At 39.3% G+C, this 24,668-nt stretch overlaps 1 protein-coding gene across 1 annotated transcript in view; it reads left to right on the top strand.

Moving 5' to 3' along the window:
- LOC126334864 (nucleolar MIF4G domain-containing protein 1) overlaps positions 1-24,668 on the top strand; it is a 99,608-nt gene that overhangs the window by 5,173 nt on the left and 69,767 nt on the right. The window contains exons 2-3 of the mRNA XM_049997548.1: positions 5,907-6,463; positions 8,513-8,665. Coding sequence (XP_049853505.1) covers positions 5,907-6,463; positions 8,513-8,665 — 710 coding nt within the window. The remainder of the gene's footprint in view (positions 1-5,906; positions 6,464-8,512; positions 8,666-24,668) is intronic.

The raw sequence follows: 24,668 nt of genomic DNA, 5'->3' as shown, positions 1-24,668 counted from the left end.
GTCCAGCCATTTTGATTTTCCATGATATCCCTAAATCACTCTAGACAAATGCTGGGGTGTTTACTTTGAAAGGGCATGGCTGATTTCCTTCCCCATTTTTTCAGAATTCAATGGGACTGATGACCTCATTGTTTGGTTCCTTTCCCCAAACAAACAAAGAATGGAAAAACTGCTAGAAGGCAAACTTGGAGAACATCAGTATGGGTTCTGGAGAAATACAGGAATACATGAGGCAATACTAACCCAATAACGTATGTTAGAAGATAGGTTAAAGCTATATTTATAGCATTTGTAGGTTAAAAGAAGCTAATATTAACATTAAAAAACACAATGTTCGACATTGGAATAAATTTTAAGTGAAGTTTTTGACAATGTTGGTCTGAATACACTCTTTGAAATTCTGGAAGTAGCGGGGATAAAATACTCAGAGTGAAAAATCGTTTATGACTTGTACAGAAACCAGATGGCAGTCATAAGAATTGAAGAGCTTGAAAGGGAAGAAATAATTGATGCGGGAGTGAGACAAGATTGCAACCTATCCCCAGTATTCTTCAGTATGTTCACTGAGCAAGCATTAAAGGAATTGAAGGAGAAATTTGGAAAGAAAATAAAAGTTCAGGGAGAGGAAAGGAAAACTTTGAGGTTTGCCAGTGACATTCTAATTCTGCTACAGGCTGGAAAGTACTTGGATGAGCAAGTAATCAGAATGAGCAGTGTCTTGAAAGGAGTAATGCCAAAGGAAATAGATTAGGAAATTAGACACCAAAGTGTTAGGTGAGATTTGTTATTTGGGAAGCAGTAAGTAGAGAGGATATAAAATGCAAATTGACAATAGCAACAAAAGTTTAACGAAAAAAGGAACTTATTAACACATTATAGAAATTGAAGTGTTAGGAAGTCTTTTCTGGAGGTATTTGTGTGAATTGTAGCCTTGTGCAGGAGTGAAACCTGGATGATAAACAATTCTACATCTACATTTATACTCCACAAGCCACCCAACGGTGTGTGGCGGAGGGTACTTTTCTGTTCCAGTCGCGTATGGTTCGCGGGAAGAACGAATGCTGGAAAGCCTCCCTGCGCGCTCAAATCTCTCTACTTTTACATTTGTGGTCTCCTCGGGAGGTATAAGTAGGGGGAAGCAATATATTTGATATCTCATCCAGAAACGCACCCTCTCGAAACCTGGACAGCAAGCTACACTGCGATGCAGAGCACCTCTTTTGCAGAGTCTGCCACTTGAGTTTGCTAAACATCTCCGTAACGCTATCACACTTACCAAATAACCCTCTGACAAAAACACCCCGCTCTTCTTTGGATCTTCTCTATCTCCTCTGTCAACCCGACCTGGTACGGATCCCACACTGATGAGCAATACTCAAGAATAGGTTGAATGAGTGTTTTGTAAGCCACATCCTTTGTTGATGGACTACATTTTCTAAGGATTCTTCCAATGAATCTCAACCTGGCACCCGCCTTACCAACAATTAATTTTATATGATCATTCCACTTCAGATCGTTCCGTACGCATACTCCCAGGTATTATACAGAAGTAACTGCTGCCAGTGTTTGTTCCGCTATCATATAATCATACAATAAAGGATCCTTCTTTCTATGTATTCGCAATACAATACATTTGTCTATGTTGAGGGTCAGTTGCCACTCACTGCACCAAGTGCCTATCCGCTGCAGATCTTCCTGCATTTCGCTGCAATTTTCTAATGTTGCAACTTCTCTGTATACGACAGCATCATCCGTGAAAAGCCACATGGAACTTCCGACACTATCTACTAGGTCATTTATATATATTGTGAAAAACAATGGTCCCATAACACTCCCCTGTGGCATGCCAGAGGTTACTTTAACGTCTGTAGACGTCTCTCCATTGAGAACAACATGCTGTGTTCTGTTTGCTAAAAACTCGTCAATCCAGCCACACAGCTGGTCTGATATTCCGCAGGCTCTTACTTTGTTTATCAGGCGACAGTGCGGAACTGTATTGAACGTCTTCCAGAAGTCAAGGAAAATGGCATTGACCTGGGAGCCTGTATCTAATATTTTCTGGGTCTCATGAACAAATAAACTGATTTGGATCTCACATGATCACAGTTTCTGGAATCCATGTTGATTCCGAGATGATACGCGAGCAAAAAACATGTTCTAAAACTCTACAACAGATCGATGTCAGAGATATAGGTCTATAGTTTTGCACATCTGCTTAACGACCCTTCTTGAAAACTGGGACTACCTGTGCTCTTTTCCAATCATTTGGAACCTTCCGTTCCTCCGGAGACTTGCGGTACATGGCTGTTAGAAGGGGGCAAGTTCTTTCGCGTACTCTGTGTAGAATCGAATTGGTATCCCGTGAGCTCCAGTGGACTTTCCTCTGTTGAGTTATTTCAGTTGCTTCAACAGAAGAATGTTGAAGATTAGATTGGTAGGTAGAGTAATTAATGAAGACATGCTGAATAAAACTGGAAAAAAAAAAAATAATTATGGCACCACTTGTCTAGAAGAAGGACCAGTTGATAGGACACATCATGAAGCATCAAGGATGTGGCTATGGAGGTAAGTGGAGGGGGTGGGATTGTAGAGGTAGATCATGGATGTATACAATAAGTAGGCTCAAATTTGTGTAGGGTACTGTAGTTATGCAGAATGACAACAGCAGCATTGTGCCAGACTGATCTATAGAGTATCCTGAGATTCTGGTTAGTTTGGAAGGTGATAGTGTGTTATGTGTTGGCAAAACAAACAGTAGTGTTATGACAATTTTTATATATTTTGCATTATACAGCTACATTACAAATGATAACTTATAATTTCATACTTTTGTCTAATATTTTCAAATTTTTGCTACATTTTTAGGTATTACTTAGGAAAACATCCCACACAAAACTCTTAATCCCCTGGAGATACCATTACAGGTTTTGTTTTGCTGATGTTTCCCTGTTGTTAATGACATAATAAATTGTTCATTTCTTAAGACTTCTAGTCAGTCTCTCTCGCTCTGTCTTGCGATCAATCTCTTGTTGAAATGATAAGCAACAGAAAAAATACCACATAAAAAATGTGTGACAAGCCCATACACTCATGAAGATGTGTTACTGAAATAAGCACTCCCCGTCTTAAAATCAGTTGAGACTAGTTAAAGTGAACAGGGCTAGAGTCTCTGACAGATTTATTTATAGATTTAACATTGACTATGCTGTGAATTGAACCCCTTACATATTTAAAATTCACTCGATGAATAGTCTTGTGTGAATAGAGAGCTGCAGAGCTTACTTCTTTGTAGAAAATGGTTTAAAGAATACATAAACAGTATTAAAAATGACTATCCTCAATATTCATTGGCTGCAGGAGTCTAGATTATATTCTAAGGTCTAAAAACCACATGCCAAACTGTAGTTGTAATTTTTTTTATTTTTGTTTATTTATTTATTTTTTTTGCCAATGTGATTGTCTTCAAAAAATTTTTGAGTAGAAAAGTCCAGCATGTTAGACTTTATGGAGAAGGTTTGACAGAAATGGATGTACAGACAGTAAATAATTAGTTATATTTTATCAGAGTGCATATGGACTCCTTAGAAACACCTTGGTTGTGAAATAATTTCCAAGGCATAGTTGGCACAACATATTCCGTAGAAACTTGTTCTACTATCATAATGCAAAAACTATGTTATCACTACAGAAATTTTTTTCAGCTTACAGTGATGGCAAAATGAACAGAAATGCTCTTAATGTGTCATTCAGCGATTGGCCCAGATCACCCTAATAACCACAGCTGCCCTTCTGCGGCACGAAGAGAAAGACAGTTCTTTGAGAGACTCTTTTTCCCTGCCTTTCCCTCTTTTGTGTAGTACTGAAAAGTGGTTTGCAGCCAGGTTCAAGGTGGTACCAGGAATTTGGGTATCCTGATAGATTGCTAATCCTTGATTTATATTTTGTGTACACACATGATATAATTGAAATATTTGAAAGTGGAAAAATGTAGATTTGTATCTTACATGAATAAAACTAATGCTGTCTTTTCAATAATTTCTCTTAAGCAAATGTGAAATGAACAGGATTCACATTCATATAGGAAGTGAAACAAAAATATGGTGCTTATAAAAATGTTCAAATGTTTATTGCTTTTCCAAAATAACAAATTTAGAAATAAAGTTACCATATTTTTCGCCTATATGGTGTTTTTTCCCTTGTCACAATTTACTTAAAAATTGATGTGTGTATGACACATATTGAGTGTTTAGGGTTTATTTGGCCTGGCTATATGACCATAAGTAATTGATTTATAAAACATGGTTGGGTATTCTGCATTTAAACTCATGAAACCAGTAATGGAAAATGCAGGATGGAATAATGACAATATTATGGAAAAGGTAGATTGCTGCTCTCGTATAGTAGGGATGGTGCGCCGTAAACTGGCACAACAGAAAGACTGCTAAACAAGTAAGCTTTCAGATGAAAGGCCTCCTTCTGAATGAGACAAAACAGATGCGTGTGCATCTCCCCCCCCCCCCCCCCCCCCCTCCACACACACACTCTCTCTCTCTCTCTCTCTTTCATGCCAACATAATTCATACACAAGTCACCACTGTCACTCTCTGGCCGAGTCTGGCCTCGCCTCGGCAGCCAGAGTCGGTGGTCATGTGTGTGTGTGGTGTGTGTGTGTGTGTGTGAGTGCGCGCGCGTTTTTTGTCTAATTCAGAAGAAGGCCTTTGGTCAGAAAACTTACGTGTTTATCAGTCTTTTTTATTGTGCGTTTATGTGACTCAACATCCCCACTATGCGGTGAGTAGTAATCTATCCTTTTCATAATACAGGGTGTTTCAAAATGAACATAACGGTTTTAAGAAGTTGCAACATTTATTATGTTCATCTTACAATACATCAAACGAAAGAGCAACTCAAACAATTTTGTTTGTATACCTGTGTGCAATGGGAAGAGTATGGAATGACCAAGTTTGACTGAAAAACATGTGGAATGAGTGCGAGTCTTTCACATGTAGCCTCAAGAAATATCCCCACGGAAAGGTTATGGGCCTTTCTTTTTCGGTGAATCAACTGTAACTGAAGTTTCTTATCTTGATGTGCTACAGCTATGGCCTGTGCCTTAATAGGAAGAAGCTGAACAGCACATCTTTATTTGGGAGCAAGATGGTGCAACGCCTCGCTGGCATAACTCAGTACGCGATTGGTTAAATGACGTTGTATCTGACTTGTTGATTGGGCACAAGGGGCATCGTTTTGTGCATGACCTCCACTTTTACACATGATCTGACATGATTATGTGTATGTGCCTCCGATGCCAGCTGATCTATCCGACTTTAGATACAGTGTTATTGCAACAGTTACTCCTTACACGGTGATAAAGATTTCTCAACAACTCGCCTATCGACTCAATGTATGATTGGTATTCACACTGAATAATTGTAAGAAAAACTGTTTGTGTTTTTCTTTTATGTGGTGTGTTATTTATAACTGTAAGGTGAATGTAATATGCGCTACAAAGCCTTAAAACTCATATATTCATTTTGAAACACCCTGTATTTTCGTTATAAAACCAGTAAGCAATGTTGTGAAAATTGTGTGTTGCCTCTTCTTTCCAGATATCAGCCAGTCTTCTCCAACCCTCCCTCCCACTGCTCACCTCCTTTCTCCCCTTGCTCACTCCACCCAACACAATGCTTCACTGTAGTCACTCTGCTGTGCTGGCACAGTGTAGTCAGCTTGGGTGATGTAGCTGTACAGGTATGTGTGTGTGTGTGTGTGTGTGTGTGTGTGTGTGTGTGAAAATTGTTGTTTGTAATTTGCACCATCACAGTCTGATATGCTATTGGTTTCTTTCCTATGGAAGTGAATAATTCCTTTACTTGTCTTTCAGTCATTTTCCTTAAAGATATCAGATTTGTTGGAGGTGTGCGATAGTGAGAACCTGAGAGATGTCGTGACTTCAGAACAAAATGTGTTCGATGCTTGTTCAGATATTGATGATGATTTCACAGCACTGTTTGGAAAATCAGACAGTGATCAACTGAACAACAAACACAATATGTCTGCTGAAGATAGTGACTTTGTAGATACAGAAACTGATTCACAAGTTTCAGCTGAAGAATCTGACGTTCAAGAGGTAAAACACATTGGTATTCGTGAAGGCAGTACCTTATCTTCAAACGCAGAAACTTGCTTCAGTAAAGGGTGGAGTGTGACAGATCTGCAGGCTAATGATGGCAGTGACACAAAGAAGAAAACCAGAAAGAGAAAGTTAACGATTGAAAATGAAGGTGTGTCTACTGCAAACAAAAAAAAAGTTAATTCTAACAAAAATAAAAATGGAAATGAAGAAATTAATGACTCAGAAGAAGCATTGTTAGATAGTATTGAAGGTGTGGATGCAAAAGTTGAGGAATTTTGGGAAGATATTTATGGAAGAACTCGTGATAAAGCTGGAAATATTGTGAAGGTGTGTGTTTGTAACTGTTTACATAAACCATGATGACATTTTGTCATTGTTATTTTCAGTACAGTATTTCAATGTTTCTTGCACTTCTGACTCTGATACTAACATTTCCATCGTTTGCATGACATTAAAGATATCCCATGAAAGACTGATATTTTGACTGTATTATCTTGCACATTTCGCGTATTTTTTGGTCTTGTAGAGCAGTATTCCCACTTATCCTAAAGAAGGACATTTATAATTGCCTAATACATCAAGCCTACAGTGGAATACAATTTACTAGTTAACTCTCTTTATGTACAATATGTGTGCTGCAACAAGTCCTGATTTTTTAGTTTATTTTTCCTGTAATTTAATGTAACTGGATAGATGAAAAGTCTACTCACCAAGCGGCGGCAGGAGAACACACATGTAAAGGTTAAGGAAATTTTCAAGCTTTTGGAGCCAGTGGCTTCTTCTTCTGGCAGAAGGTTGGAAAGGAAAGGAAAGGGAATGAAGGAAAGTGACTGATGAGGTTTAGGAAATGGGGAGAGTTTGGAAAAGTTGTCCCGAACCCCAGGTCAGGAGAGACTTGCAGGTGTGATGGGAAGAAAAGACTAATTGTTGGGTCTGCACCAGCCAGAAGAGATTTGAAAACATGAGAGCTTAGAGGAAAAAGATAGGGTGATAAGCCCGGCAGTGATTACTGACAAAACATTGTGCAAGAATTAATAAGAATGGAAAGCTAAGTGTGTGTGGTGGGGGGGGGGACGAGTTAGAAAACTAAAAGGGAGTAAAGAAAGGAATAGCTATTGATAAGAAATGCTGAGATCATGTAAATTAAAGCCGTGTGGATGATGAGAATAAAGGACATGTAGTAATAACAGTTCCCATCTTCAGAGTTCTGAGTAACTGGTGTCCTGGGAAAGAATCCAGATGGCACATGTGGTGAAACAAACACCAAGGTTATGGCTGTCGTGTCGTAGAGCATACTGCGCAACAGGATATTGTGTGAACAGTGTTTACATACAGGTTGTCAGTCAGTATGAATGGACATAGACAGCAGGTGTACCCTGACAACTCACAATATTTTATTGCAGAGAATGCTCTACAACATGACAGTCATGACTTTGGTTCCTGTTTCACCACATGCGCCATCTGAGTTCTTTCCCCAGACACTATCTTCTCAGAACTCCTTAGATAACAACTGGTGTTACAACATGTCATTGGTTCTTACCACACACTTGTCCTTAATTTATGTTCATTTCTTTGATGTCAGTATTCCTTTCTTCACAACCTTTTTTCTATACCTGTTATTTTCTAACCTGTCTATTCTGCACCCCCTCCACACCTCTACCACGTACAATGCTCTTAGCTTTCCTCGTCAACCCGTCCAGCCTCCCTTGACCCAGGGTTCTGGGTGACTTTTCCAAACTTTCCCTATTTCCTAAATTTTGCTATTCATTTTTATTTGTCCCATTTCCTTTTCCTTCAACCCTTCTGCCAGGAGGAGGAGCTACTGGCTCCAAAAGAAATTTCGTTAACCTTGATGCCGCTTGGTGAGCAGACGGTATCCTGTTACATTATATTTTCAAAAAGTGATTATTTTTGTTAAACATAATTTCTGTACTTAAAAATACAGACTGCCACAAGTGAAAGGTGGGTATCTTTTTTACTCTTTATGCCACAGTCACATAAAATGGTCACGTTGCTACCTACTCATTTGTGCCATTATGTTTGACAGTTTTTTTTAATACAAATGTGGTAGCTGTTTAAGGTATGCAACAAAAATATTGAATATGGTGCTACAATGAAAGGTTGTCAATTTGTATGTTTTGTCAAAAAAGGCAAGGTTGTAATTTAGCAATACAGTTTCTAATGTTATTTTTCACATCTTACTAGAAGTTGACACTTTGTTTAATGACACCCGTTTGATTTACATGTAAGTGAAAAAGTTCTATTTTGAGTTTAACATAATACTGGTAAAAAGTTCTATTTTGAGTTTAGCATAGTACTGGCATCACTACTGCAGCAGCCATATGATGTTACTTCATATTCTTATTTACATTTCAGGGTACTACTGGAAAGTATGTGCCACCTCACATGAGACTGAAAAATGAAGCTGAGGATGACAAGAAACAACTGCTGTTGCTGAGACTGAAAAAGCAAATGAAAGGTCTTTTGAACAGATTATCAGAAGGAAACATGAAAAATATTGCAACACAGGTCTCTGTTCTTTATATCAAGTAAATATTATATCTTTATTCAAACTTGGAGGAACAGTGTAGTAAATGCCTTATTGCTTCATCTTTCCTTACATGAAATTTTTGCACTTACCATGCAACACTAAATTTACAAATATATGGTAGATTTGTGGCAGTTGGTGTTCATAAAATTCGCTTGTCATTGTTGAATAGCTGACCATGCCATAGTGACACCACATCAAAAACTTTCTTGGACAGAGTGGAGGACTGTGCATAATTATACATTCTTATTTAATATTGTATGTTTCATCAAGCATTTCTTTATAACTCAGAACTGAGGAAACAGCAACTTCATTGCAGCATTCAGTTTGCCAATGTTGTCTTTACAACCAAAGATTGATTTTTAGCTGCTGAAAGTATGCCTTGACAACCCTGAATTCTGCATTGTAAATGACATTATATAACAGATCAGCAAAAGTGGTGTATGGAGGGATAAGTTTAAAAGGCAACCCTCTCCATGTTTTCTGCACGCTTCTCCCATTTGTTTTCTCACCACATGCCACAAGTTGATAGCCTTTGGCCGGTAAGTGTCGAGCCCAGTAAACAATGCCATCAGACAATGCTGTATGCTTCATGTATGCTCAGTGCACACATTTGAAAATGATGATACCTGAAATCTTATTTAAAACAATTTATTATAGCTGCAAAACCATACTTCTGGAAAGTGCTTAGAAAATACTGTAGTGAAGCAGCAGCCTCACCATAATGATATACTCTCCTGTGATTTATAAAGTATATTACTGCTCATCTGCTAAATTGTAAATCTACGTTAGTTATTGTTACCTGAACATTTAAGCATTCCTTAACTTGGCACATTAGTTTTAACCTCAGTACAAAGCAGAAACATGGGTCTTCTGCTCCACACAGGTAAAACTGACAGACATAGTAGCACAGGCAATGTACACCTAGTAGCTGTCCTGCCTCACATTGATAAATTTTTGTGTGGGACAGAAGAAAGTGAAGGTGACAAGAAACGGAGTGTAGAGAGGGAATAGCATTCACAGCTTTGGGCAGAGGAAGGAACATGACATTTAGTGCAATTTATTGATGTTTAACTGTGCTCTTCTGAAGACTCAATATCCAAGGAGTCAATTGAAGCAATAGCATTGTCAGTGATTTCAGCGAACTTTTCTCAAATGCTTTCCTTCAGAAAATTGTTTTCTTGCAGAGTTTCAGTGTGGCATATGTACTTAATCCAGTCTTCCATCATAACATCATCTTTGCTTCATCAAGTAAATTCTCCCATCTTTCATTTGGCCAGGGCCCACAAGTTTTGAGTGACTTGTACGGGCAGTGGTAAGGGGGCAACCTCACAGCTCATTTCTGCCGCTAAACTAACAAGTTCATAATGATTCTAAAGATGCTTGTGTCACCTGATTTCCTCCAGTAACCTGAAATTAAAATATTTTTCTCTTCTAGCCACTGTGCAATTTTTTCCTTCTTTGTAATTAAATTAGGAATTTTGTCCCTTTTTTCCTTGATTGATAACTAGTGTTATCCATGACGATCACAGAGTCCTCTTTTAAACCATGTAATAAATGTGAAAACCTGTGTTTAAATATATGACTATTCATATCTTCATGATCATCAATGGATTTTCAGTCTTTAAACATTAGCTTTTCACTTTTCATAAAGTTATGTTCTGATGACCCTGTGTGTCAGGCAGTAAGTCTATTCCTTCTGCATATGTACTTCAACACGCCTGCGCCTTTCGAATCGTGTCAGATGTGCTTTCATACGTGATATTGATTGATACAAGCATCATCAAGAAAATAATAGGGCAATGAGGATTTACTTTCTGAATGTTGTGCATTTTTCTGAAAATAGTATCTCTACTTGCTGCAATATTGGATCAGTATCAGATCTCTCCATCAGAATGTGTGTCTTCCATCATTGCATTTTCTGTACCTAAATTCGAAGTACTTCAGAAATCTTCCACTTGAATGGCGGCTCCCTGTGAAAGCAATCTTGTCATTTGACACTTCTGCTACATTTTGCCTTGTAGGATGCTCGCTACAATCATAAAATTGCAATAGAGTATGATGAACAGTGTCTTTCTGGAAATTGTCCAAATCAGTGACAGTTTTTCTTCAGCTAATATCTTTTCTCAGAGAGTGGAACTTCATTTCTTGCCCACAGGTTTCCATGGCCCGTGGTTCTGTAGTAAAACAGCACATGCCTTTGTTGATGCAATCACCGGTGCCACTAAGATTGAATCTCGCGTGGCATTGTCTTTAAGATCACGAAGAAATTGGTATCTGTAGTATCTAACAATTTTGTTTGGCTCTGTGTGACTTGAAACTTAGTCATCTTAACTCACAAACAAAAGTAGCAATAATTCCCAATGAAAATCACTGCTCTCTTTGCAGTTGTACACTTTTGTGCAGAGCACACACGGCCGAATGCTGAATAGTTGGTAGTAACAAAGTCATGTCAGCAGCATCGTGCTGCATAAACCCTATTAACGATGAGTGTTTGGTAGCTAGCTGTTGTTTCTTACAATGGTACCTTGATATCACCCATGACGAAAATATGATTGAGGCAACAGTGTGGGTATAGAGTCATGTGCCAAACTGGACTAGGCCAGAGGCTACTCATTGGCACTTAGAAAGGGAGAGAAGGCAAGGGGCGGGAGAACTGACCTACACCTCTCAGCTAACTAGTACAGTATTTTCATACATTCATTGTAGAAAATTTGGTTCACTTGTGCAGAGATCAGAGCACTGTAGTCACCCAAATAACACAGGTAGGAACTTTCAGAGGTGACTGTATAGTTTTTTGCAATTACTAGTGTTCAAGGAGGAGAAAATAAGTTCAAAGTTGAACAGGAAAAAAGCTCTTTTTAGGATTCAATGAAGTCCTACTTCTGGGGCACACTCCGTTGTTATTAACTGGCATTTATGATTTTTAGATTTATTCTGGGATGTGTGAGGGGTGCCATAACCGAACAAAGCCGCACGGAGTAGCTCTGCAGTCTGATGTGGCTTGCCACGGTTTGCGCAGCTCCCCCTGTGGGAGGTTTGAGTCCTCCCTCGTGTGTGTGTGTGTGTGTGTGTGTGTGTGTGTGTGTGTGTGTGTGTGTGTTTTGTCCTCAGGGTAAGTTAGTATAAGTTAGATTAAGTAATGTGTAAGCCTAGTGACTGATGACCTCAGCAGTTTGGTCCCATAAGAACTTACCACAAATTCAGTTCAATTCATCTGTACCTTTTGTATGCTGAAGTAATTTCTCCACTATGAAGGTGGCTGATTGCTCAGTATGTTGCATAAAGCAAACAGCAAAAATTTGAGTTATGAGCACACTTTTTGTGAGTACTAATGGGTGGATACTTCCTAGTGTTGATATAAAGCTGCACCTTGAATAATCTAGTCTTTCTTGTGTTCCCTCTTTGTTTCAGAGCATCAAAAACCATATGTAATGCTGATATTCATTTGCAATATGTAGATTTCTCTTGTAAACATGAGAAACTTTATGCAGTCTACTAGAGAGCTTCACAGGAAGTTAATTAGGTAGTTAGTTAGTTTCATGGATCATTTTACAATTTTTCATAATGATAAATGCATCATTTTATGTTCACATTACACATTCTTGTGTAAATGTGGCTACATGCTGACCATTTACTGGCAGTTTATTTACTTACAAATACAGATGCGAATTCCTGTCCACCATCTTTTATGTATTGCAAAAATAGAAATATTTTATTAAATAGAAGGAGTTGTCAGAGAGAAACTTTTACAGTTTGTTTTCAAATTTAACTTTGCTGTCTGTCAGACTTTTATATCTGTTGTGAACTGGCCTCTTCCTGGCACCAGTGCCGTGGCCCAGGGAGTTGGGGTCACGTCACAAACAGGAGGTTAAGTGTAGAGTTTGGGCGAGTTGTCCAGTTTGTGCCTGGAGGCGTCAGTGGCATTGTGGTATCTGTAGTAACACTTATTTGTCATGCAAAGTGGACAGAGTTATGAGTATCTTCAGAGCTACAGTCAGCAGTAGGAGTAAGTGTGCATGCTGTGAAGAAGTGCTGATGTCTTGTCAGTGCATCATGACATCACTCCTGCAGGTTAGTGCCATGGCTGTGCACTGTGCTCACAACAGTTACAGTAGGGTGCTGGAAGGCGGTGACTGCCCAGACACTCTGCAATGACCCATCGTAGCTTCCACTCGGTGCTCTCAAAGACAGCACATCTTGCAGTCAGGTGAAGACTGCCAACTGTGGTCCAGCATGCAGTTGTGAAGACTAGACCTTGGTCGTCCACCATGGATCGACCAAGACAGCAGTAGATGCTCACGAGTCAGTCAGGAGGCTGCACAGATGTGGCACACCCAGTTGGTGTGAAGATAACAGCTTCCTGATCATCCACGATGACCTGTAATTGTAGGAGGTCTGGCTGATTAGACCCTGGTCATCCACCATGGATCGACCAAGACAGCAGCAGATGCTCACAAGTCAGTCAGGAGGCTGCACAGATGTGGCACACCCAGTTGGTGTGAAGATAACAGCTTCCTGATCATCCACGATGACCTGTAATTGTAGGAGGTCTGGCTGCACTCTAGTTTTGTCACTGTAGTGATCCCGTAGCAAAGGACAGCTGGCCGCTCACCAATCTTCTCCTCCATGATGACTCGGTAGGCAACAGTGGCAGACCGTGGCTGTGGTATGCGTCAGGTGGTTGCAGCTTGATATTAAAGTCAGCAAGCGGGTAGCAGGCTGCCAATCATCTATTATCATATTGTGATCTAACTGAAACTCAATAGACTGTTATTCTCTCTGGTTCTAGTAACACAGACAGAATGACAGCATGGCAAAATATGTTCTTGAGCTCTGAAAGCTTCACTATTTAAAGGCCCAACTTGCACCCATGATGCAGTGGCTCTAAGTGTATGGGCACGTTTGCTCTCTTTTATATGACGCTTCAGTGCTTCTTGTCTCCCTGTTTTAATTCACTAGTTATTCTGCGTCGCCAAGCTTGGTTCTTTCTGCCTGTCTCTGATTTTTTAGTGGCGCTTGGTGGTAAAGTTATGTACCATTACTTTATAGCGCCTTGTTAAGTAGCACAGCAATGTTTATATTACTGTCTACAGTGCTCTGAGGTTTGTTGCATTGGTGGTATGTCTCATTGTCATATGATTGGCACACCAGCCCAGTCCTAACCTAACCCGCTCCGAACTTGGCTGGTAGAACTTTTAAAAAAATTTAAACATGTACAATAAAATTATTCTGCCGAGCAGTACACTTCCCATATTTCAAAAAGTTCATCCTTAATTTTGCCTTTGCTCCACACTAATCTTATAGGTCTGTTTACATAATTATTCATCGTGCCCACTGCACCGACTTTTCTCATGGGAGCTGGTTTACATGGATCATTTCCTAATTCTGTATCATTATTCCCAAGTTTTAGTTTGCTGGGCACATTTTTTTACAAGTTATACTAACTTTGCAGTTTTCTTAGTGTATGTTTGTAGGTTTATGTTAGTTGACTGCTTGACTGGTATCTGATGTGTTAGACAAAAGTGAAGCACATAAATTGCCAACAAGAACATGCCAAGAATAATGGTCATCATGCTTTTGGTTACCACATTTTGGCATCAGTTCTCCTGGTATTGCTGAATGTGTTGCAACATTTGCCCAATGGAAATCTTACCTTGCTGAGAGGCTCTCAGTGAGTCTAAATGATATATGAGGTCAGTATTCAAGGTGTTGTTAAGGTAGATTAGGTTTTTTGTTGGCAGTACTGAAAATAGTTTCTCTGCCCAGTACAATGCAGAGGGAGTGAAATCAAGTACAGTTGTACATGTGAGTGAAGCTGGTAGTCGGAAAATCATTGTCTATCTGTCAAATCATGCCCTTCACCAAAATACCACTATAACATAACTTGAACATTATTGTATTGAGGATTTCTGTTTCTGTTCTTGTAACAATTCATGATACAGTCTCCAGTGCAAAAACTGAGAATGTCCATTCTGCTCCCACCTTTTGAAAATGAGGCTGTGGTGCCAGTATTTCTTTTTGACATCATGTTACCTCTGTTTTCCACAGACATGTGGTGCATCTTGCTTGTCTGTGTGTCGGTCTGCACTTCTCTGGCTGGACAGATGATGATATTCTCCTTCAAACACTCTTGTACATCCTTTTGTGACATTGGAGTGGGAGTTTGCCCATGATCGAAAATTATTAACACCTCTCTCACATATTTACTTGTACCCATTTTTCTTTCACTATCGATCTCACTAGAAAAGGATGAACTATGTAACATTGATGTTGCGCGTCCATCCCTGTTAGTTCAACCATTAGATATAACTTTGTTCTGTCCGTATTTACTTCCATGTTTGCTGTGTGATAAAACATGGCTATTTCTTTTTTTCCACAACACCTTTGCTACATGTTGTAGTCGCGAATGAAATTATTTTTTTGCTTATCACAATGGTGTCAATAACTGATGTGGTAGCAGTAATATCTAACTCAGTTGCCTGTTTACTGCATGGTAGACTTTTTCCTGTAATCTTTAAACTTTATTTCTTATCTCCCACACATCAACAATCAACTTCAATGTCCATTGATAACTACTTAGCAACACATGCGGTTATCAAGAAAGTAATGCATTTGCTTATAATAGTCGAATGTGAACTGTATGCGTTGTTCCTCCATTGGTGCTGTGTAGCAACATCAGGATTGTCACAACCCATCCAGTTGTTCCTTGTAATTCACGACCTAAAGAAAATAGCTTCTGTCATCCCATCCCTCCTTCATAAATGCATATATACAACAAAACAATTAACAAATAACACATAGCCAATATATAGTGTAATATAGTAAAGACCTATAGTATAAATTCTAAATATGCTTGACAAGAATAGAACAACTCATAGACATAACACAATTAAATTTAAATACTACTGCTTGTTGTGTGAGCTTAACTCATAGGGTATACTATCCGCATTCTACTTGTCCACTGGTATACAATCCTGAACTGTTTTAGTCATTTTCTCATGATCTGACTCTGTTGGGAACTGTAGCATGTACCCCCCCCCCCCCTCCCCCTCCCCAATTCCTGTAAAGAGTTTAACTTTACTTACATGTACAGTAGACATTTTAGTTAGAATCTGCACTTTAATGTGTACTGGAGGAATCATCTCAATGACCTGATAAGAACACTGATACTTAGTCAAGATTTTTTTTCATCTTACTCTTAGGCATGTAGAAGTTGGCGGCTAATACCCGTTGATTCACTTGATATTGTGGCAGTTTTCCTGTATGTTGTATGGACTGTTCCTGTCATTCCAAAGCTTAAGCACTTGCTAGCTTTACATTGTACCATACCTCCAGTATTCTTTTTGCAAAGTTTTTCATTTATTCACAGTTTGATCCTAAATTAGGAATCATGATGTCAAAGGGGTGGCATTTTCCTACCGTACACTACCTCAAAAGGTGAGAGACTTGTCAGCATGTACTTTAGAGTTATACATGCAAACTACATATTGTAAATACATATGCAAGTCTGTATAACTGCTGTTAACGTAATAACTCATAATTTAGAGAGGATGCTATGTATTCATTCCATTGTGCCATTAGTCTGTGGAGGGAATGGGCTTTTTTTGTAATTTCTGGATACAAAGTATGTGACATATCTGCATCATCAAGTCTGGTAAAGAATTTGTGCCCTGATCCATAACTAATGTATCATGTACTCCACATTTAAACAACCAGTTGTTAACTAAAGCCCTAAAGCCTGGCCAACTGATCAGGAATTGCCAACACTGCCAAGACCCTTGAAAAATGAACTTTAATTGTAAGTATGTATTTATTCCCAGTGGGTGCCCTATTATGCCTAAAATGTTGAGTCCAGTCATTTGAAACACTTCTGATAGTCTTTACAAAGGAATTTTCTGATAACTAAGATCAGCTCTTTGTGCACAAGACATAGGGTCTTTCACTTAATTGCTCCACATCGGATCTCCTTGTTCTCCATCAGAATATTTCTGCATCTTGTTTGTCCATCATTTGGCATCTTCTGTGACCTGATGACACGTCACGTGCTTGAGCAGCACTTCGCCCTTGAATGCCATCAGAACCACTATGCACAGTCTGCACTTCATCGTTCTGCAGAACAAGCCCTCATGCTTCACGGACTGCAGTTGTGACCTGAATGCCTAATAGTCTTTGTTGGCTGCTTGTGCTCTCTGCTACTCTGTTAAAAAATTTGCCTAGCACATTAAGCACTGCAATTTTCCTACTTAACATATTTGCTTTTGTGTGCTTTCCAGTGTACATACCACCTCATAATCAAAATTGCTGAGCTTGAGTGCCCATTTTGTATGCCATCATGACAAATCTTTCAGCATTAACAGCCATTTTAATGAAGCATGGTCCTTGGTGACCTTAAACTTTTGTCCATATAAATAACAACGAAAGTATGCTATTTCATATATCACTTCCAACATTTCCTTTTCCATAGTGAGATTGTTACGCACTGCTTTGTTCAGTTGGTGTGAGGCATACGCTGCTGGATGTTCCTGCCCATTGATATTCTGCCTCAAAATACAACCAACCATGCTATTGCTGCTATCACAAGAGAGGATAAATTCCTTCTTAACTTCAGGAAAGAGTAGTACTGGATCAGAAACTAACGCTGCCTTCAGTGCCTCAAACACTGCTTGACATTCTGCTGACCACTGAAATTTTGGTTCAAAAGTTCTATGATCTGTGCAAAATTCTTTACAAATTTGCAATAACAACTCCATAAACCTAGGAACGACATTAGTTGTTTTGTGGTTTGTGATTCTGGGAAGTTCTGGATTGCCTCTGTTTGGTTTGAACGCCTTTTGAAATATACCATGCAAGCTTTTTTTGGTTTTAAACGATGTAGGATCCCATCTAATAACCCCTGGAACTTGGCTGGCACAGTTTATACCCCAATCGTTGTTCCTTAGCAGTGGTAATGTCCACATGGAATCATGAAAGTTATCTTTGGTCTGTCTTCTGGGAATACCTTTTAACTTGTGATGCTTGCTGCTCAGATCCATTTTTGTAGATTACTGGCACCGTCCTAGATTGTCTAACATTTCCACAATATTGGGAATCATATATGCGTCAGTTATGACTCACATTCAGGTAGTGGTAACAGCAAAGGAATCTGTACTTCCTGGTGCCATCTGTTGACTGTTTTTGGCATGATGACATTTGTGCTCCATGGCGTATCACTGGACTCTATTATACCTTCAGCTAATGCTGATCTATGAACTCCTTCATTATGAGTTGAAGATGCCTTGCTATGTGGTACAGCATTCTATAAACTGGCGCATTATTACCTGTCATTATATGGTGTTGAGTGACCTATGTTGCTGGTGAAGGACACTTTGTGTTAAATAAACCATAGTAGCAAAGCTCCCATTGCCTGCTGATAACTGCCTCGCAAGTGACCCAATTTTTCACGTAACACTGCTGCATAGACGATTTATTTGGGGCTCTGGTCATCACAGGACCTATCAGTATCTTCCTCATCTAGTATCTCTAATGAGGCAATCATTAAGCCCTTTGAAAGGCTAACCACGTCCATACTGAAGTTATCCAAGGTTACAGGAGCCATAAATTTACTGTTAATATTACTTTTGCGCACTACACTAGTAAGCACAAAAAATGAGTTCCATCTAATTCTTCATTTTCCTTTAGTGTCCCTACCACATATTATATTTCGCATGGTAAGTCGGTATAAATGGAAACCCACACTAACTTCCCTGTCCCTCACCAATCTTTAGCATATGTGTTCACAATTTAGTCGGCAACAGCTTCAAGAAGGGCGCCCCTTGCAACATTGCCTCGCTTGCAGCTGTATCCTCCAATAAGAACAAATTCCCATCGAGTTCCATTGTATACTGTGAAAGATGAATTCTGGCATGGTGTTTGTGGAGAAAATCTAGCCCAACAGTTGCTGAATACACTTCGCTAGTGTATGGTAACACTTCCATATACTCCTGAAAATCTCTAGTTCTGCTACGGAAACTGAAAATGTTGTACTCAATGACTCTACATTATCATCACCCACCCCATGCAATTTATAATGCGGAGTCCCAGTTTCTTCCTCCCTATGAGGTCTGGACTGATGATTGATGCATGTCTGCCAGACATTTATGTTTCTTGCCTTTCACGCAGCATGACAAACAGCATTCCATCTATGCACCTTTTTGTGCAATGTTATGTCCTATAAGGAATGTTTCTAACTGTGCATTCTCATCTGCATTTACTGTTGCACTCTCATTTACAATTAATGGCTGCTTCTGCTGAAGTTGTTTTCACTTCCTATGCTGCCCACAATCATGCACTCAGTGTTCAATTTGGCCACACTTAAACAGCATTCAGGTTACTGACACTGTTTCCATACATGACCTTCCCATCTGCATCTATAACACTTTATTTCTGCAGAAAAAACTTAGTGGTCTGTATGTGTTTGTGAAGCAATGTCAATCTTGTCTAAATGTATTGTGACCCCAAGAGCCGCTGCTAAATTGCCACGATTTTCGTTTCTAACCCCATGTGATGTCTCTGTGGGGATACAGTGTATGGGGTGTTCATAAAGTCTGGGTACATAGGGAATTCTAAAATAATAATAATAACGCACATTTTAGTCACTCTAATGTTAATAAACAATATTTTCAACATGGTCTTCGAGCTTTTCAATACATAATTTGATGTACTTTTCAAGATTAAGGTGAACTCAATGGAATAGATCTGAAGTGCCATCAATTTTAGCACACTGACAGGTAATTCATTCTGTCAGGTGATATAAATTTGTATTCTTCGTCAAGTAAACGTTTTTTTTAAAGGAAACCCCAGAAATCAAGGGGGGGGGGGGGGTGTCTGGCGGATGAGCAGACCACTCCATATGATCTCTTCCCCCAATCCGTTGAGGAAAATTGTCATCAACCAATATCTAACAGCTGCAGCAAAATGGGCAGGGTCCCCATCCAGTTTGGAAGTCCCTCACCCAGATGCTCAATTTAAGGCATCAATTTGTCTCTCAGCATGTTCAGATAAGTCTCACCCGTTACATGTTCATCAAAGAAGAAAGGTCATAGCACATGAGCTTTCCACAAGTCACACCATACTATCACTTTTTCGCAGTCCTTTTGGATGGACTCATACAGCCTGGTGGATTGCCTTGAGACCAGTGCCAAAGATTTTGTATGTTCACTTCACCATTCATGTAAAACACATCTTCATCACAGAACAACACACAGTCTTTAGTTTTCATACAATTTACCTGAAAACTATTCACACATATGGATGTGCCTATTTTGATTGCTTTGTTGTGCAATACCTGTTACTTGTACAGATGAAACCTCTCCTCTGCCAGGATTTTGCGGATGGTTGACCTTGGAACACCCAACTCTGTGGATGTCCAATGAAGCAATTTCTTTGGGCCAGCATAGACCTTATTGAAGGCAATCTCTTTCGTTTCATCTGAAGTCTTTGATCATCCTGAGCAGGGCTTGTCCCACACACTGCCTGTTTCTTCAAACTCAGTGATTTTTATTTCCTGACGGCAGTAAAACAAATAGATCGATGATGAGAGTGTTGAAGGTTAAATTCTTCCACAATTTTGCGATATGACCATCCTTCTCCTCCACTTAGAATACCAACTCCACTTGTTCTTCTTTAGTCAGAGCCACCATTCAATCTGAAAAAAATAGATTGATTAGAATTTATTTTATGATTATTGTTATTTATTTATTAATATTTATAGAAAATAGAATATTTATTAGAATTCCCTATGTATCCAGACTTTGTGGACACTCTGCAGAAAAACATCCTAAGCCCTAATCTCGGCTCCTCTCAGCAAGACTCTATATGCTTCCATGTTTTGTGTCATCTGATGCATCTGTGCATGGATACCCCAGGTTTTGTCCATAAATATTTCTACTGATTCCCTATTTTTCTGCGTTAAGGTACTCAATTTTTTCTAGGAAAAATTTGTGCTGTTTTGCTTCTGATAACATTGTCATAACCCATCAGTTAACTGCTGGTATGTTTCTGCCTTACTGAGAACTTCACCTGCTAATTGTAAATCAGCTACACAGAGTGTAATCTTGTGTGACTGACCACTCATAGTGGCGGTAGCCTTAACACTGCCAAGGAATGCAATTACAGCCTCTGTTAACTTGCCAGAAAAGGTGTTACTAACATAACTGTCAAAGGATTGAAAGAAGAAGGGAATGGGGGGGCTACCTACACTACTGTCTTGGCTTCCTTAGGCCCTTATTTTGTCTGTAAACCACAGCCTGTAAAATTTCTTCATGCCTACATAGCTCTTGCTGATGTTGGGAACTTAACCCTGACAATACTTGTACCTACTTTGTCAAAGTGGCAACAATCTCACTCATAGTAACAGAATGTGTTTGTGACATTCTGTGCAATTTGGTACTGTCATTAACAATAACACAAAATAAAAAGAGAAAAACTGCACTTCCAACACATACATAATAATTGCACACTAAAATTTCTGGTGTATCATTGCCCAATGAGTCTCAGAGCAATCCTGTGCCACATGCCCCAATTGCCTACAAGTACTACACGTGAATGGCACAACCTTAGTACATAGCAACTCACACCCTGATAGATAAGTGCTCAGCAACTAAATGTGCAGCTAGTCAATCTGCTACTGTGCCTGGATGGGTAACATTTCTAATTGTTTCAATTGAAGCCATAAATGATATTAATGCAGGTGTCAAATAAGTTTCTGTAACATTCTCCTTAAACAGTGACAAATGCTCTTGTGGTTTAAGAAATGGCATTTTAAGGGTGCTACTGATGCCTCTGTGAGTTGACATGGCTCATTACAGATACACATATACACTGTAAAGACCATCAGTGATGAAAACCCTCACTCAACAAACCACATTGTGCTGATACTGCTAGATAATGGTCAATGCTGTACACATAGCTTCACTGTCATTTGCGTCTTGAGGTGAAACAAATTCTGGCACCAATGCTGCGACACAGCTATTTTCTTACATGAGTTTTGTGGCCTGACATGCTGTGGTCATTTTGTGAACAGGAGATTGAGCATAGAGTGTAGGGGAGTGGTCCAATTCATGCCCAGATGCATCAGTGACAGAGCAGTATCTGTAATAACATGTATTTGTCATGCAAAGTGTACAGAATTATTGAGTGCCTTCAGAGCTACGGTCAGAGGCTGGATGCAGGTGCACATTCTGCAAAGAAGTGCTGATGCCTTGTCAGTGTGGTGTCACATCGCTCCCACAGGTCAGTGCCATGACTTCATGCTGTGGTGGTGACATTGGTGGGGGTGCGAGAAAGGTGCTGTCCATACAGACTCTGTGAAGACCCAGTGCATCCACCACTTCAGCACTCTCGAAGACAACACCCATGCACTCGGATGGACACTGCCAACTATGGTCCAGGATGTCAGTTATCGTGAACACTAGGCCCTGGTCATCCACCATGGATTGACCAAGATAGCAGCAAATGCTCATAAGTAACCCAGGAGGTTGCACAGACGTGCCATACCCAGTCAGTGTGAAGATGGCAGCTTGTGGATCATCCGCGATGACCTGTAATGTAGGAGGATTGGCCACACCCCAGTCTCGTCCACAATGACCCCACAGGGCTGGCCACTTGCCAGTCTTCTCATCTTCAGTGACCTAGTAGGCAGCAATGACAGACCACACCTGTGGTATGCATCAGGTTGGCTGCATCTTGGTGTTGAAGTTAGCAAGCAGGCAGTAGGCAGGCAGTTATCGATCAGCTTGTCATGATTTAACTGAAACTCACCAGACTGTCATCCTCTCTGGTTCTAGCTACGTGGACAGACTGGCAGCATGAGAGAATATGGTCTTGTGCTCCGAAAGCCTCACTGTTTAAAGGGCCCAGTGCACACCTATGACATGTTGCCTCTGAATGTATGAGCACAGTTGCTCTTGTTTATCCGACCTGTCAGCATTCCTTGCATTGCTGTGGTAACTCAGTAATTATTCTGGAGGTCTCTGAGCTTGGTTCTTTCTGTCTATGTTAGATTTTGTAATGGTGCTCGAGCAGAGGAGTTACATAGCATTACCTCACAGTTCTTTGTGAAGTAGCATCCACAACACTTGTGTTTCTGTCTACTCTTGAGGTTTGTTGTGTTGGCAGTATGTTTTGTTGACATACCGATAATCAGCCCAGTGTTAACCTACTCTGTTCTGAGCCTACTTGGTAGAACTAAAAAAAAAACATGCAGAATGAAATTATTCTGTTGTGCAACTTATTATTGGGTAGGTGATCAAAAACTGGGTGCAACATTGTGCACCCCTTTTGTTCTAAAGACAACAGTAATGTGGATTAAGGAATGTAATATTTTTCTTCTGGGATTGTAATTTTGTACATCATTGTTCCTATTTAACTATACATTTACACTTCATGTGAGGATAAATATACTGCAAAGCAATGTTCAAACTGCCTACCAACTTAAACATATGTCTTCTGTTTAGTTGCAACAGGCTCCACATCTCTGATAAACTTCTTGTAAGGACAGACAACCATGGAATTCCCATGAAAACTCCTGTATCCCAACACATATGTAGAATGGGTTAAAAATTTTACTTGAGAATGGCTGCACAATTGAAACAACAAAGTACACAAATTGAAAATAAAATGCAATTGAATAATAGCCAATGCAGGGAAATTATTTATTTCAAGAAAATGTCTACAAAATTATCATGTGTGAGCACCACATATTATTCTTACAGTACGTCTTTGAGCAACGAAGACATACTCTCACAAAGATTAGTTACCTCAGAACATTATTTCATACAACATTATTGAATGAAAATACACAGAATATGTTAACTTACTGGCTTGTCACCCCCCAAGTTTTGCAATGGTTAGAAGTGCATGTGTGGCTGAACGAAGTTGTTATAGGAATTCCAAAGTGTTTTTCCCCACTTAAATTCTCATCAATGTGGAAACCTAAAATGTTTGAAGTTTTTAATCTACTTATTATTTTCTCACCACATGTTACACTTACATCTGGTATAGTACCTCAAGATGTCCAGAAATGAATATGTTGTGGGCTTTTTAAATTGAGAATGAGAACATTTGCAGAAAACTATAGACTAATATTTTTAATAACATTGCTTACCATTTCTTTTACTGCTGTAAGTATATTTGAATTTATTACAATACTAATACTATTTGAAAAGAGAACTAGTTGTGTTTTAGATGAAATGTCATTTACATACATGAGAAACAATAGTGGACCAAAGATTGAGCCTTGTGAAATACTATAATCAGAAGATTCTCCTCTTCTTACATTAGTTAAATTGCTGGATACAAATGTTTTGACTATAGAGTGAAACTTGTCAGTGACATAAGAATAAATAGTTCGTTCAGTTGTGGATGTTCATCCCTTGCAAGAATTTTCTTACATTGGTTGAATTACTGGATAAAAATGTTTTGACAATAGAATGAAACTTGCCCATGACATAAGAATAAATAGTTCATTCAGTTACGGACGTTCATCCCTAGTTGTCCTTGAAGCAAGAATTTATTGGAGTAACTTGGCCTGTCTGAAGTGGAGGTTTCCACAGTCTTGTGATGCAAGAAAGAAGTTCCACCCAGTGATAACATTATGTCTATATATTGGAAGAATGACAAATTGGAGCATCTGTGTAAGTCATAGTAACTGCCATTACAGCATAAATACCAGGTTGATTCAAATATGGTTCGTGTAAAACCATCTGCTCAGAAAATAGTTTTCTTCCACTTTTGATGTTGGATATCAAGCATCATTGGAAAAAAAAGAAAAAAAACAGAGTTGACTAGAGCCCAAGCCAGTGGTGGTGGTGGTGGTGGTGGTGCTGTTAGTACTACTACTACTACTACTACAACTACTACTACTGGTCCTGATTATGATGATGATGGCGACGTCAGTGTGTTTTTACAATCTCTTGGCAACTGTTGTCCATGGAGGATTCCTGT

The sequence above is a fragment of the Schistocerca gregaria genome, chromosome 2 (assembly GCF_023897955.1).
Source record: "Schistocerca gregaria isolate iqSchGreg1 chromosome 2, iqSchGreg1.2, whole genome shotgun sequence".
NCBI classification, from domain to species: Eukaryota; Metazoa; Arthropoda; class Insecta; order Orthoptera; family Acrididae; genus Schistocerca; species Schistocerca gregaria.
This window is presented reverse-complemented; position numbering and strand designations above follow the sequence as displayed.